General features: G+C 46.1%; 1 protein-coding gene across 12 annotated transcripts in view; it reads left to right on the top strand.

Annotated features, from left to right (window-relative positions):
• sipa1 (signal-induced proliferation-associated 1) overlaps nucleotides 1-15,452 on the top strand; it is a 49,113-nt gene extending 33,661 nt beyond the window's left edge. For 4 of the 12 annotated variants that reach the window (XM_064326107.1, XM_064326110.1, XM_064326109.1 and 1 more), the window contains exons 10-17: nucleotides 1,399-1,673; nucleotides 1,987-2,388; nucleotides 3,246-3,384; nucleotides 3,981-4,089; nucleotides 6,493-6,591; nucleotides 6,966-7,041; nucleotides 7,365-7,443; nucleotides 9,712-11,226. In XM_064326107.1, coding sequence (XP_064182177.1) covers nucleotides 1,399-1,673; nucleotides 1,987-2,388; nucleotides 3,246-3,384; nucleotides 3,981-4,089; nucleotides 6,493-6,591; nucleotides 6,966-7,041; nucleotides 7,365-7,443; nucleotides 9,712-9,951 — 1,419 coding nt within the window. In that variant the 3' untranslated portion in view covers nucleotides 9,952-11,226. Of the gene's footprint in view, nucleotides 1-1,398; nucleotides 1,674-1,986; nucleotides 2,389-3,245; nucleotides 3,385-3,980; nucleotides 4,090-6,492; nucleotides 6,592-6,965; nucleotides 7,042-7,364; nucleotides 7,444-7,874; nucleotides 8,340-9,711; nucleotides 11,227-11,253; nucleotides 11,359-12,042 lie in introns of those variants that run through there. The other 8 variants (XR_010328863.1, XR_010328862.1, XR_010328861.1 and 5 more) reach the window with 8 other exon arrangements.
• Nucleotides 15,453-16,354: the final 902 nt, after the last annotated feature.

Genomic DNA, 16,354 nt, shown 5'->3' with positions numbered 1-16,354 from the left:
GGCTGTTTCCGCCAGTTTGCTTCCTTTGTTAGTCCGGATAGCCCAATAAATACTCAAGGTGCATTCACATTTGCACTCATGTAGGAGACTGTAATTATTCTCAATGGATGTAGTTTATAAAACTCCACTGCAGCTGATCAAAGCAACATTGTGTGTGGGTACAAAAATGGGATTTTTTAAAATCTTGATCATGTTGTAGAAGAGTATTCTTATATTTACATTTACATTTCGGCTCATCCACAGTGAATTATAAGTGACTACATACAAGTTTAGGCATCGAACAGTGCTGTTAGATTCCATGGTTGGTGGAGAATGTAGTATTATAAGGAAGGGTTGGATATTGTTACAAATGGGTTTGGGAATGTGGACGTGGTTGCTTCTCTGAACTCGGTCATGCACAATGGAAGACTGCAATGAGGCGTACATGTATTACATCATCGCCAAAGACCGATAAAGGAAGAGAAGGTTTCAATGGAGCTTAAAGGTACATAGGTTGAACACCAAGTGAGCTGTTGGAAAGTCCACCAACCGAACAGAATGTGAAAAGGCTACTGTAGACGTATCGTCAGTCAGTGAAAGTGCTGACCTCACTCATACACTCAGATCCATAGAACAGACATGGCAGACTTGGGTTTACGTCACTCTACCCAGCTATGCCCAGGACTCTGAAGATGACATCATCCTGACAGAGGGCTGGGCGGTTTTTTTGACAGGGTTCCATGGGAGGCTATCACTGCAAAAGCTCCTAATATGGCACCAGCAACCACATGCTATTGGTTGGAGACATGTCTTCAGTCGGCTCCATTAATGCAACCCGGCTGTCCTGTAGTACTTTGTGGCCTGTAGTCTGTAAAACAGTCACTGGTTCGAAGGCATCGGTGCAGTGCTCTTTGGGCTAGTGTTGATGGTACAGCAGTTATGTGGGAAGCACAGCTGGTGATCAAAATTTAAAAAAAGTTTGCTAGAAACAAGTGCTGGCACACTGCATTTATGAGTGATAATTTCCTTTTGCCTTCTGGCAGTCCTTCTCATTAGCTCGACTCGTGAAAACGGGTACTGAATGTAATTTGGGCAAAATTGTTCTGATTTGCCAGAAACTGAATCAGAGCTCATAGGTGCTAGCGAGCAGGCTTATTGTAGTCCCCCCAAAACATCTGTTGTAACACATGAGATGATCTATACTGTTAAGCAGATGTCCTCTACCTCATAGGTGATCATTGGTGATAAGTATGGGGTAAATTTGTATTGTGGAATTTACTTATGTTGTTTAGCCCATTGGCGGTCCTAGGCCTCCTCTCTGAAGTAGTATTGTGTAAACTTAGTAAAAAGAGGATTTGTTGTGTATACGTTGTGCTAACGTTGTGTAAGCGTTACACTGACGAGCCCCTCCCCCCTCAGCTGGTGACGCGGGGGTGTGAGACGCGGGAGGTGACCCCGCTGCGGGACGGGGTGGGCCAGCCGGGCTTCCTGCTGAGCGAGGAGGGCTTCGTGACGGAGCTCCAGCGTTTCGGCTACGCGGAGAGCGGGGGCCTGCAGCTGGGGGCCCGGGTGGTGCTCCTCTGCGGCCAGCTCCTGGTGTCCCTCAGGCCCGAGGAGAGGACCGGCCTGCTGCGCACCGCGCCCAGGATCCACCTGACCGTCATCCCGCCGGACGAGAACGGGAAACCGCGCCGGTGAGCCGGGGGCGTCCCACGCGCACACACACCACTTACAGAGGTCACACTGTGCAGACAAAGATGGCCACATTGTGTGAGGAGGCAGAGCCTCAGTTTACAGTTGCTGTGATGAGTGGGAGGGAGTTTTCTTACAGTTGTAAGAGGATCATGGGAAAGTACTTTAGTACAAGGACAGTCGAGAGGTTTTCTTTTTGCCTGCAGACAGTGGGTGGGAACTTATGATTGTCTGACATGGTTATTAACAGTCTGTCTGTCTGTCTGTCTGTATGTCCATGTTGTCTGTCTGTCTGTGCTGTCTGTCTGTCTCCAGGAGCTTTTCAGAGCTGTACCTGAAAGCCATTCAGGACACAGACCGCAAGTCAGGAGAAGGGCAGTCGGGGGAGGCCTGGGTGCTGGACGAACGAGAGGAAGAGGAGGAAGAGGAGAAGGAGGAGGAGGAGGATGTAGAGGAAGAGGAGAGGCAGGAGGGTGAGGGCGAAGACGGGGAGCCCTCAGGAGAGGGCGAGGGCGGCGCGGGGGAGACCAAATCCTCGGAGGTCACCTCAGGAGAGGGGGACCAGGGCACCCACCTTTCCCTGCCGAGCCTGCCCCTACTGAGGGCTACCTCCCTGCAGGAGAACCACCCGTCCCAGCCCCCCGAAATCACACCCACCACACTGACGCGCAGCTACTCCCTGGAGAGGCACCCACCCCGTCAAGATTCAAGCGATGAGTACGTCACTCCTGTGTGCCTGTGTGATGTTCAGCTGCCATGGATGTGAGATATATCACATTTAGACTCTATTACCCATAATTCCGAGTTTGGTTCTAAAAGTTATTTCCTGTAGTGTCATTTTTTTGTGCCAAATTTAATCTTGGAACATCATTCCTTCAAAAATAGATCGAAATCCTAAATATAACATCAGTCCCAGCACCACATTTCCTTGTTGTTAGAGTAAACAATTAGTCATCGGTGTCTGGATTTAGCATGGCTATAGTGCTGTCTGTTACGCTATCTCATCTGTGTCATTTTCAACTATAATTTTTGCATTACTTTTGCTGCCCAGCTACATACCTTAATATAATACCTAATGTATTTGTTAGCTAGTTAGCAAGCTGACTGAATTTTAGTAAGCTAGACAGATAACCCATTAACTTTAAGCTATTGGTTTGATCCCTGGAAATTTCTATTTAATATGCTTTATTCTGTAATATATTTTATGCGGTAGATTGTTTGTAAATGTAATTTACGAACAATACTAAACATTATAATTGCGGGAAAATAATTTAATTTCATCTACCTCCTTCGTATGCGTTGAGGAAATTGTATATCGTCCATGCTCATTGCATCTTGCATCAGATTTGTCATCCTTCCCCATCAGATCCTCATAATTAACTGAAGTCCTTATTTGAATTGGTAGCCCAACCACAGAAGGGGTTTTCATTGAAAGGTTCCCCTAAAAACCAGATCTGTTCTGGCCCCACTGTGCGGCAGAGCTATGACCAGGGCCCACTTTTCTGTTCTCATGACTCTTATTGCTGTTCCTGATGGAGCCCAGTTCAGTTCGGCTTCCTCCCTCCCCGCGACAGGCACGCGTACGACAACGTGAGGGAGTCGGCCGACGGGAACGTCTACGAGAACACGGGGGCGCTGCGAGACGCCACGCCCGACCTCATCCTGGCCGTCAAACCCAAAGTCCCCCTGGACGAGGACGAGCTGCAGAAGCAGGTATGGCCGCCGTTGGCTCTCTGTCTGAGGCCATTTTGTTTCTCTCACTCTCTTCTCTCCTTCCTGCTCAAGGTCTTGCTTGGATCACACCACATTGCTGGCTGAAAGGAGAGTTTAATGGCTGAACCTGCTGTTGATAAAAATGTCCTTGATTAACATTAACCTTTTTATTGCCATTGAACTTCAGTCCAGCTCACAAGAGGAAGTCCTTGAGGGAAATGTACATATATATTTTTTTACATTTGAAAATCAAAAGGAGCATTCTGCTTAATTCAAGGTTTAATACATGTAATCATTTTAATATGCCCATGGGTGAAAAGTAAAGATAAAAAACTTATTTTCTAATTAATTTAATGTATTTTAAATGAACTCTAGGCACTTTTAAACACTTAAATGAGTGTTTCAAGTATGAATGTGTCAGGGCTGTATTTCCATGTTTAAAGTCCTATATGAGTGTGTTAGTGCTATGGTTGTGTTTAAATCCCTGTAGTCCTATACAAATGAGTCAGTGCTGTAATTATAATATTAAAGTCCAGTGTTGTAATTCTGATTATGCAGCCCAGGTATGAGTGTGTCAATGTTAAATGTTCCTTCAGTTTGCGGGGATGGAGCTAATGAAAGACCAACCCGCTGCCCCTCCCTCCTGTTCGGACGGTGGGGACCGCAGCTCCCGGGCCTTGAGTCTGCACAACTCCATCACCAAAAGTACGTGCCCTCATGCAGCCCCTCGTTTCCCAACATCTACCTGAGGTGCATGCCCCCTCCTTTCCCCTCAACATCTACCTGAGGCACGTACCCCCTGCTCTCCCCTCAACATCTACCTGAGGCACGTACCCCCTGCTCTCCCCTCAACATCTACCTGAGGCGCGTACCCCCTGCTCTCCCCTCAACATCTACCTGAGGCGCATGCAGACTGTTAAAAAAACTGACTGGCAGACCTGCGAGGTGTTCCAGCCTGGCTCAGACCAAGACTCATTTTTTTTGTCAGCCTGCAGCCCTCTGAAGTCTCTTCAGCATTTTCCCTGTGACTATCCCTCCGGCAAATCACAGATCTTGAACCCGAAATCACTTTTCCGCAGTCTCTCCTTATCTGACGGCTCACTTTACCTGAAGTGAGCTGGAGGCGTTTCTGTTTGGAAGTAGGCCGAGAGCGTCGAGGTTCAGCCCAAATGCAGCAGAATGTTCGCTGTGAGCCAAAGTGAGTGAGATGGAAGTAGACATGTTTACCCTGATTAAATATCTTGACCAGCGTCGATTTCCACCGCACGGTCCAGACTTGTTTGCCTGGTCCCGTTCACATGCTGTGGTCGGTTAATGTTAGAAACGTTAATCAGTCGTTACATTTGGACAGTTCCACACAATGCATAACCGGTGAATTACGAGCGCGATCAGCATAATTCCCCGCAGTCTTTTTGTCGGGGTCAACAAAAGTGCAAGTTTCAGGCAACTAGCAATATATAGAGATCTGGTGAACGATTCAACATTTGTTTTATTCACTAAACAGATGCTTTATTGGTGGGTCTAAACGGGAAAGAGAATACAAATGCTGCCGCCGTCCTGGGACACATTAAAATGGCACTCATGCTGTCCTGTTGGGTGGGTTAGTGGAAATCAGATCAATTAAATGCACTCTATTAAAATGGATTGTCCTGGTCATTGCCTTGTGCTGGCTGTTTGTGTTGCAGAGATTACAGTTGAGCTTTAGTTTAGTTCTAACCCCCCAACTAAGTACAACCCGCCCAACATTTGTAGTCTTCGTTCGATATGCAAATGAATAAGTACTAAAATATTAAAAGTAAGAAGTATGGAATTGACGGCAGCATAAAATATCAAAAACAATGGCTAAAGCAGCTACAGGGAAATGGACAGTGTCAGTCAGCCTCCAAAGGCCCCATCTGACAGAGCATGTGTTCATGAAGCAGCCAGTGGGTCTGGAATGGAGTCATTTATAATACTTACAAAGTGCACCATTGTAACTGTGTCCAATTCTGGTGTGGACCCCACACCCGTTCTCCCCCAGCGTCCCCAACGATATCCTCCCTACACCCTTCCCCTCCCCCTTCCTCATCTCGGCACCCCATCCCCCAGACCCAATATCAACCCTCCGGCCCCACCCCCTGCCCCCCTGCCACCTCCAGATTGAGCGAAAAGAGACAGATGGGGGGTGGGCTTTACGCTGTCCCAAAACAAGGAGGCCATTCGGCCATCTGCTCTATCTCTCTGTCCTCCCCCCCCCCCACACCCCACCCCCCCACACTGCTCTGAGTCAGGCTGCGTCACTGTACGGGGGTCCGCGGATGGCTGCAGGCTTACTGGAACACGTAACGCATACTTTTGTGGCGGAAAGCGGTCTCATGCTCTTCTGTGTCAAGCATTCTCATTCGCTGACTCGCACGGCTCGGTCACACCCCTTGCTTTCGACAGACACCCTGTCTTGCAAAGACAATGTATTGAAGTGTTTCACAAGATCCTCAGATGTGATAATTAGCCATTGTGAACGTGTTCACGTAATTTTGGAAAAACAAAAACAGTAATACATTAGGTTTTTAAAATGTACTTTAGTAATGAATGAATGTGAAAAAAAGTTGTTAACAGCAGTAAATTACTTCAGAAGGCTTCAGAAAAGTATATAAATCCAAGTTACTCTTATTTGCAGAGGCCTATAGACCTGCATAGACCACCTAATCTGTAGGAACTATTCATAATGGGCTGAAATTGTGCTTTGCGATGGCACCCTCTTGTAGCATACAGCCCCCTCTGCTGGTTGTACTTTGTCACTGTCAAACTAACCAACAGACATGAACATTTCTTGATTTTTTTCCCTGTACAAGACTAGAATTAGGGGTTGCTGTGATAGAAATTACAAAACAAATTAACTGAAATATAAAACTGAATAGAAAAACTTGTACCAATTTAGAAAAAAGCCCTTAATAACCGACAACCATGGATACAGTCTGCCGGCACCGCTCGCCATGTAGCTGTGATGTCACCACCTGTCCTGTGTTGATGCTCGTCTACATGCAGCAGGCATTTTTTTTTCCAGGCCTGTCTCTCAGCAGGTAGAAATCGGGATTGTAATTAAACCCTCATTTTCTGTGTCTCCGCCAGTCTTGTCAGAAACCACCGATTCCTCGGAGGAAGAGTGGCAGTCCATTGCCGATCTGGCAACCGCCTGTCGCAGTATATTGGAAGCTCTGTCTCAAGAAGGTGAGGCACAAGCACTCTCCCAAAAAAGATCTGGACCTAAATTAAAGGCATTCTGCAGGGATCTGGCATGTCCTAAACTACAGCATTTTCATATTGGTCGGTGGGTTTTGGTTGATTTTACTGTAGTTAAAGAAGGGCAAATTATTTTGAATTTGGACATCAGGTCAGTTGGTAGCACACCAGGTATGAATCAGTTGCTAAGCAAATGGTAACTTACAACACTACTGTACCTACAGTATAGTCTTTGTGGACTAGAATTTCCTGTTCTCAGATTAGATAGGCCTTATTATCCATGTCAATCATACACTGTCCCCCCCAACACATTTTGTTCCAGACGAGCCAGGTGAAATGAGTGTGATGCTGTCATGTTTCAGATCAGAAAGCAGGAGATGAAAGCCAAGCTTCTGCAGACGGCATGGACGTGTCAGGACAGACAGACGCCAAGCTGAGGTGAGTTTCTGACGGAGCCGCCACAGCGAGCGAGCGAGGGGATGTAATCAATCAGAACGCTGAATGGCGCTTTTCATCAGAGCGCCACATCGCTAGCCTGTGTCTAGGTCTTATTTCCTCTTCATTTCCCCTTGGGATTTCCTCTTTTCCTCCTCATTATTACCACCCACGCCTTCGCCTGTCTTTCTCACACTCTCCCTCCCTCCCTCCCTCTCTCCCTCACTCGCTCAAATACAGAATGTGCACACAGGCACGCACACGTGCAGACAAATGCAGGTCATGCACTTGCCTTCCCTGTTGACTTTCCTTTCCGTTCTCTGCAGTGACTCTCCGGGCCACTTGGAGGAGAAGGTATCGCAGCTGGAAACCATGCTGAAAAGGCTGCAGGACGACCTGCAAAAGGTACAGCCTCTTCAGACGGCCAACCACGACCCTACTCCTGACCCTACCACCCACAGCGAATCCCACCCACTCCCTGCCACCACCCAATCCCATCCCAGTCCCCCTAACCCCGCCCCTTGCTGCACACCCGACCGCAATCTGAGAGGCAGACAGTGAGAGAAAAAGGGTAGGATGGACAGGCTGGGAAAATAAAACACCTTTATTCTATCTTTGTCATGTTAAATTTGATTGGGTGAACAGATATGATGATAACTTGGTGGGAGTGGCTTCTGATGATAAACTGGTGGGAGGAGTGGCACTGGGCTGCCAACCGTGCTTGCTCTCACAACAGTAACTGACCAATGACAGCAGAGGAAAGTCCTGCCTGAGATTTTATGCCTCTGCCTAAAAGGGGTGGCAGATGAAGGTACAATATTTTTATGCAATTGCAGCCACAAAGAAGAACAGGACATCTGCTGGGCATCGCACCAGGCAGATCAAAGGTCTGTTCTTAGGGCCCAGTCTGTCTCTCTCCTCCAGCAAACACACTGATCTTTGGGAATATGCTACTCTGAAACCTGCCCTCCTCCAGGTCTTCTATAGGCCATTACAGAGAATATTGGGATGATTATTTTTCTGGACCCCAGATGTGTTGCATATGTTAAATGTGGCAGTGCCGGGTCTAGCTCTGCTTACATATTTGCATCGTATTTCTTGTTACTTTTCACAGCATTGTGTAAAGCACCATTGTGTGATGTGAAAAGTAAGAAGTAGTGCAGTGATGCACAGAGATCACAGTGAATCTGCATTTTGCCATTTCATCACTGTCCTACGATATGATTTTAGCAAGGGGGGGGGGGGCTCAGCCATGGCCCCATACTCTTACCCTCACAGTCCAATAGCCTTAGCCCACCAGTCACATGGTACCTTCCCCCCCCCAACAGAGGAACCACCCTACCCACAAATCCACTCTCCCCCCCACCTACATGACCATGACCAGTCAGTGAGGATAGACATCATTTGAGCATTGCTGGGCACTTTGACCCGGCAATGAAGTGCCAAGAGGATGAATCCAGGTGCTCATTATCATATCAAACGGCATTGGGTATTTGGCGCAGGTCATGTGGTTACCCCGGGTGACGCCCCCCCCCCCCCCCGACCGACATGAGCTCATTGGTGCGCCGTTCAAAAACGGAAAACACACAAACCAGCATCGATTCGCTGGTCGTGAAGCCTGTATCAAGCCTTAGTCACTCTTCTTCTTTGCATATTTGCTATTGTAACGTTCCTTCATGAACACGGTATTATCATCAATCTGAGACCAGGCGGGCCAGCTGCCGTTCCGGTGCAGCTGCGCCGACTTTCTAAACTGCTGAGGCGGTGAACCTCCAGCGTTAAATGAAAAATTGAGCGTGCAATAACTGAGTGTGCAAAACGTGTCGCTTCGTTTCACTTGCATAATCCTCCCTCCTGCATGTGCCGTGAGAGTGAACACGGTTTGCTGGGTAATATCCAACAGCGGTCTAAGGAAAGACAGACAGACATTCAGAAATGTGTTCTTCTGCACGACTGCTGCTGCCGCATTCAGTCTTTAATGTTGAGGTAACGTTCAGTCTTTAATGTTGAGGTAACGTTCAGTCTTTAATGTTGAGGTAACGTTCATCTTTAGTTGAGCGTTCAGTCTTAATGTTGAGAAGTCAGTCTTTAATGTTAGTACCTTTGCATATTGATGACCACAGTTGCTCCCAACCCATAGTCTGTAATATTTTTGCAAATATCAAGGGATTGCTCCTTTTGCTGTCGGTGCAAATCGATTTTAATAAGCAATTTAAAACCTGTGACTCACTGGGCTTATCTGAAGCTTTGCTTGAAGGTCAGTTTCTGTTTCTGTTCTCTTTATTGTTCATAATGATTAGTGGGAGATGCAAACCGTTGCAGATTATATACATATTTTATTATGATTGAAAATATAAACAATATTATGATTATGATTATGGTGGTTGCTATTATTATTATTATTATTATATTATAGCATGAGATATTGTTGTTATTTGTAATGTAAAAGTTGCTCCGGAAAAAAAAACCATACACAGATAGATTGATGATAATACTTATCTAAGTTCATCTCAACCAGTGCTGTCCGTTCATCTCCAACAACAATAATCCTCACCCACCCCCCTCCTTGCCCCCCCCCCTGCTCCTCAACCCCCCACTGCTGGGAACTGTGGGAACTCATTAACATTCTTCGCTGATACACCTTCCTCTTCGCTCACCTCGGTAACCCCAAAGTATTTAACACCGACATTGGCAGCTGAGATCTGTATCAGGACTAGCGAGGCGAGATCTGGCCCCTTCACTCCCGAGGCCGTGAACAGGAGGCTCTGTAGTTTTAATGGGCCTGTGCTTTATTGGACAGAGTCAGGAAATGTTTTGTTTTCTGATGAGAACAGCAGGGCCCGCATATTTATTGGCCTGAGTCAGACTCCGAGGAGGTATCGTGGTGTAAATAATAACAGGAACGGGAGGTAGCAGTGGGAGAAGTGTTTGTTTTCATGCCTCCCCTCTCTAACCTTTATGCTTGCTCCATAACCACGTTTAACAGTCCATGGTAACCCAATACAAACCCTCATGGAACACAGCTGCACTCCCTAAAACTAACCCTGCGACAGTTTGTGACTGTTGGATAACGGAGGGTGCATTTTGAATTCTTTTTTTTGAAAAGCAATGGCGTTGTTATGAGAGATTTTCTAGGCTAAAAGCAAACGGCGATCAGATCAGACAGTGTGAACCAGAGGAACGTGTCCTGATACAGTGGCCAGTCCATCCTCACGATGACATCAGCTTGTGTGTTCTGTAGTCTTGTGGCTGTGTTTTACACCTACTGTAGTACTATCTCTTCTCCATCAGTAAAGCACTGAAAGGTTTGTCATGGAATTAGTACTGACAATGCAGCTGAAGGATCCAGATATGTTGTTTCTATAAAAGTCGAACGCCTCTTGGCCTTCTTGGTTTGTTTTCTTTTTTAAATCATGGATCATCCCTTAGTGTACACTTTTGTATTGTTCACAGTAAACTTGTGTTAAATATTACCATGACAAACTTTTCAGAAATTTTCTTTACATCATTACACCTCTTCAGTTCCTCTTAGATTAGTGCATTTGGAGATGGCACGAGTGCGTGTAGGTGTGTGTGTGTGTTTGTGTATGTGTGTGAGAGAGAGAGTGGATATGCTTGTGTGAGAGCACTAGTGTATGTGTGTGTGTTTCTGTGAGAGTGCTAGTGTGTGTGTGCTTGTGTGAGAGCACTAGTGTGTGTGTGTGTGTGTTTCTGTGAGAGTGCTAGTGTGTGTGTGCTTGTGTGAGAGCACTAGTGTGTGTGTGTGTGTTTCTGTGAGAGTGCTAGTGTGTGTGTGCTTGTGTGAGAGCACTAGTGTGTATGTGCATGTGAAAGCACTAGTGTGTATGTGCATGTGAGAGCACTAGTGTGTATGTGCATGTGAGAGCACTAGTGTGTGTGTGCATGTGAGAGCACTAGTGTGTGTGTGTGTGTGTTTCTGTGAGAGTGCTAGTGCGTGTGTGCTTGTGTGAGAGCACTAGTGTGTGTGTGCTTGTGTGAGAGCACTAGTGTGTATGTGCATGTGAGAGCACTAGTGTGTATGTGCATGTGAGAGCACTAGTGTGTGTGTGCATGTGAGAGCACTAGTGTGTGTGTGCTTGTGTGAAAATGCTTTGGTGTCACTCCTCCTGCAGCCCCACTCTCTCCACCCTCACTAACACCCCCCCCCCCCCCCCCCCCTTCTCACGGACGGCTCTTGTTGTGTGCCGGTGCCAGGAGAAGGAGGACAAGGCGGTGCTGCAGGCGGAGGTTCAGAGTCTCAGGCAGAACAACCAGCGTCTGCAGGAGGAGTCCCAGAGCACCGTGGCCCGGCTCATCAAGGTCACCGAGCTGCTGTGCAACGTCAACAAACCCTGCTAGCCCGCGGGCCCCCCTGTCCCACCGCATAGCCCCCCCCCCCATAGACTGCACATGGACATTAACCCTCCCTCACGCACCCAAAACGCTGACGCGCACGTCACATCCTTCCCCAACCGCGGCCTGGACTCCTGGCCAGTGGGGGGGTCTGGAGCCGTTGCCATGCATACTGTTCATGACTTAAAAAGTCCCCCCCCCCCACTTCACAAAGCTCTCTGCAGCCACTCTCCTCAATTTACAGCCCTCACACCTGCTTCCCACCAATTACCACTTAACTGCACCCCAGTGGAACTTAGAGAAATGATTCTTTTGAAATTTGTTGGGGAGTGTCATAATCTATTTGCAATGGGTTATTTTTCCCAAAATGTCTTCTCCACACATGAATACGCACACACACACACACACACACACACACACACACACACACTATACACAAGCATACACATACACATGTATATGTACAGCACACACACACACTCACAAAACACAAACATACACATACATATGTATAAAACAGTGCGCACACACACACACACACACACACACACTCACAGTACACAAACATACACATACACATGTACAGTACAGTGAACACGCACACACACACACACACACTCTTTAAAACAGCCCTTCTCCCCCTCCTTCCAGCCCCGGCCCCCGCTCGCGCACTGCGGATCATGGGATGGCTACGCCACCGCCCCCCCTCTATGACGCAGCGGGGTTGAGTCAGAGGGAGCTGTGGCGGCACTCCCGCTGGTGCGAGGCCCCTGCCGCCCGTCTACACAGGGCAGGGTACTCTCTCCACACCATGTGAGTGTGTGTGCATGCGCACGCGTGTGTGTGAGTGTGTGTGACTGTGCCTGTGAGTGTGTGTGCGAGCACGTGTTGGGAGGTGCTGGACTCGATAGGTGTGTGTAACTGTGGCTTTGTGACTTCGACGTGCAGCGAGTTGGCCGAGCTGTGCAGAATCAATGGCAGCTGCAGAGTCCACAAACTATCACTGAAAGCAGGAAAGAAAAATCTACTGAAAAATACCTGATAAGAAAATCCAGTGCAATCTGTGGAACCGTTTATCGAATGGAACTGTAACTTTTACATGTTTGTATGACCTCAGTTTCCTTTCCTGAGCATTGCTGCAGAGGCAGTGCTCCACCTTGCTACTGCCCGAAAACCGTGTATCTCCCCCCATTAGCATCACTGCATCGTCAAACCCACTCTCATTTCTTTGCTATATGCAAGGTCTGTGGTTCAAACTGGCCCTGCTGCCCTCCTGCAAGTACGGTTAGCCCTGTTCCTGAGACCGCAGTAGGAACATGACAATGATCGCAAACTGAAGGAAGTGGATCGCGCGTCGCAAACTTCACGACTCGCGGAAGGAAAAGAAAAGTGACATTTTACGTGACTTCTCATTACAATTAAACTGAGCCAACAAGCTTATATTTTTTGTGAATTTCAGTTACTGTTCAGTATTATTGCAAGAACCCTGTGTGTGTCTCTCCTGCTTTGGATTTTAAGGAGCACCCAAAAGGGGAGGCCTGATTTCTCAGCGACGACCCGCTCTGTCCTCAATGTGCCAAGGGAAACGAGCTTGCTGAACCCGTCCTCTCCGACTCGACCGCAGAACTCTGTACCTCTCTTCAGCCCTTCGATATGGCTACGTCAAGGCTACACCCAGAAGGCGTGTACGTCCCCAAATGCATGTGGTCAAAGCCATTCTTCTTTCTTTGGGCGGGAGGGGATTGGGGGGGGGGGGGGGTTTCTTCATAGCTCAAGAATGTCCAGAGCCAAACAGAACCAACCATCATTGCCCAGGAAACGGTTACCCCGTGATGATGAGATGAGAGGGATGGATGAGCATAGCATGCACGTGAAATCCGAACAGGAATCGGAACTCCTATTTGGCACTGACATTCCTCTCCATTCGCTCCTCCTTCAACCCACAGGGCAGCACAAATGACTCTGAAAAGGAGACTCACACACACACACACACACACACGCCCAAACACACACGCACATGCACACACACACACACGTGCGCACAAACATTCACACACACACACACACACCTACACACGCACGCACGCTCATGCATGCACACACGAACACATACACACACACACATACACAATCCAGAGTTATGAAGGGATGCAATGCAAAGTCCATTAAAAATATTCAGTGTACCTGTATGTTGTAAAAAAAAAAAACTAAAAAAACATGTTTTTCTTCCTCCTGCAATTTTGAAGACGATGTTCTTTATTTTATTTTAGATTCACTGTGATTACCCGGTACCAGCAGATAATGATATATTGAAATTAAATTATAAATCTATATCTTTAGCGATGTATAAAGACAGATACAGCTGAACTTCTCGGTGTTACTTCGTGCATTGAGTGGTGTATGCCTGCCAGAGTGGTATGTAAGTGAAATGTAAGTGAAAGTGTACACACTCAGCATGACTGGGAGTACAGTAGACTACACTCCAGAGGGACCTTAGTTGTATCTTAGTGACGAGTGTCTTCACGGGTGGTTTGATATTGTTTTAAATGATGTCACCCTGTTGGCAAATACTAGCAAAGTGGCAATGTGCAAAAATAAATAATGTGTGACAGTATGCTGTATAGTTATTGTTGGGGGGGAGGGCGGGGAGGTCTGGGGGGTTGGGGGTTGTAAAAGCAAGAGAAAATGCACCAAGCAACTTCCGAGTTCCCCTCTTTTTTGTGTGTGTGTAAAAACTGTAATAACTTATCATCATGCAAATGTGGAATTCCTTGTTAGATGTTTTAATATGACTAGACAGCTTGTAAATACACATGCTATGAAATGGGAAAAGGGCGGGGGTGGGGGAGGGGGAGATGGAGTTTTACAGTTTTTTTTTTTGTAAAGAAAAATTAAACAAAAAAAGTTTAAGGATAAATATTTCAACAATGTTGCATATTTTATTTTGTTATTAATATAACTATTATTATCACAGTATTTGGGCTGGAGATGAGAGGGTGTGTGCAGCCTACTAAGGGAAGGCTTTGTCCCTCCCCTTATTTAAAGTTCAAAGCTCTTATTCTCTTCTGGTTTCTAAGTCTTCCATCATTTCACGTCTCAGTGTAGTACAGAGTACAGCCCAGTACCTCGGCCCCCGAACGCTGTGAAACGCCCGTTTCTCACGGAGACCAACTGCATCCTCGTCCCCATTTCAGATGAAACATAAATTAGAGATGGAACCCAGAAAAAAAAACCCGCTCATTGGCTAAGATGCCTTATTCCAGCAAAGGCGTGCCCCATCCACAGGAAGCTGAGAGACACATCGAACCAAAGATTCCAACCGTTTTAGTTTTAGAATCAGACGGCAAGTATTACAGAGAAATGGCGCGCGGTATTTTGTCGGGCTTGTCGGAGAATTTTTCCCGGAGTGTGATGTTCTCACGCGGATAGCAATATTTTCCGAGTTGTATGCGTTCAGGCTTTCACAGATGGGGTACCCTTTGTGACATAACACCCCTCACACAGAGTGGAGGTCTGAAAGATGGAATGGGGATCCGAGAGAGGAGTGGCCACGTGAGACCTAACTAAGTGAGGGCATAGGGAAATGGAGACATCTAGCCCTGCTAAAAATGACAAGCAAATATTATCATTTCTAAAGACAACGAATAGAAAATGTGATTTTTATTTATCATGGTGCTAATTTATTTCTATTTTGTTTTCCCCTCTGTCTTCTCTTTCCTTTCTCATCAGTTCACCTTGCTTTCAGTTTACTTCCCTTGCAGATATTCCACATACGTTCTGTATGTTAAATGGACTGTGATGATACAAGAATTAACTGTAGCAAACTTCTTTTCTTTGTCCAAGGGTCATATCCCACTGCCATTACCTCTGTGAACAGTATTATCCTAACCTGGCGTGACTCACCGTGGGAAAACGATAAAAACAAATGGACGAAAATACTATTGTTTTCCTGTTTCTCCTTCATTTATTCGAGAAAATGATGGGACGATGGAAAGTGTTGTACACGTTGAGTGTGTGAACTGGAGGGCTCCTGGCAATAAAAGATTTTGTCTGTACTCTGAGGTCTGCCTACTGACTCTTCTTCAATCCTCTCACCTCCAGTTTTTCATAACTTCAGGAAAAACCTACATTTTACTTTCATTCTAATTTCCCTTTATGAAATCTGGCAGACAGTTATAGTTGATTGATGAAGGAAGTTAAAGGCAGATCAAGTATAATGTTTAACAGGTTCAAAGCCTCACATTTTAAAATATTGGATGCGTGATATGGCAGCATTAAATATGGTGTGTTGAAAAGGAAATCAAATTACCTGTGAATCCAATATCAAAAAAAAGCAAAAATCCCAGCATGATATTTGAAAATTTTTATTTTCAATAAGAAATCATAATAGATCTAATAAAGTTCGACTTCAATTTTCTGATCCAGGAACCCCACCTAGGCTCAAAGGCATCCAGGTGACCCCATTATATCGGGAAAAAAAGGTTTTATATTTTGAAATATTTTTCCAAATCTGTATATAGTCATTACATAACAAATTCGGTCAGGGACCCCCTACAGTACCTTTAAGGACCCCCAGGGGTCCGTGCACCCCCTGTTCTTAGAACCCAGGTTCTAGGATATGAGATTAAATAAAATTAAAATAAGAGCAGGCTGGAAAATGTATTGGGATTCTGCTCCCATCTGGTGGTGATAAGAGGAAGTGTAACAGATTTGTCGGATTTCCATTTCCTCATGTATCAAGAACTTGCCTGAGACTGACTGCATACTCTATGCATTTGTTAATACTAAAATTTAATATCAGCATACTGTTGAGAGAATGTAACAGTAAGCTCTTTTTCAAATAAAAGATAATATTTTAGAACATCACCATGCTGCTGTTAATATAGTGAGGAAGGTAACCTATTAGTGAGACTCAGTGATTCATTTCAGTGTCTTTTCACTCTCCTTATTTTTCACCTGTAGC

This window comes from Anguilla rostrata, chromosome 3, assembly GCF_018555375.3.
Source record: "Anguilla rostrata isolate EN2019 chromosome 3, ASM1855537v3, whole genome shotgun sequence".
In the NCBI taxonomy this organism is placed as follows: domain Eukaryota; kingdom Metazoa; phylum Chordata; class Actinopteri; order Anguilliformes; family Anguillidae; genus Anguilla; species Anguilla rostrata.
The sequence above is the reverse complement of the archived record's forward strand: the minus strand, read 5'-3'. Positions and strand labels throughout refer to the sequence as shown.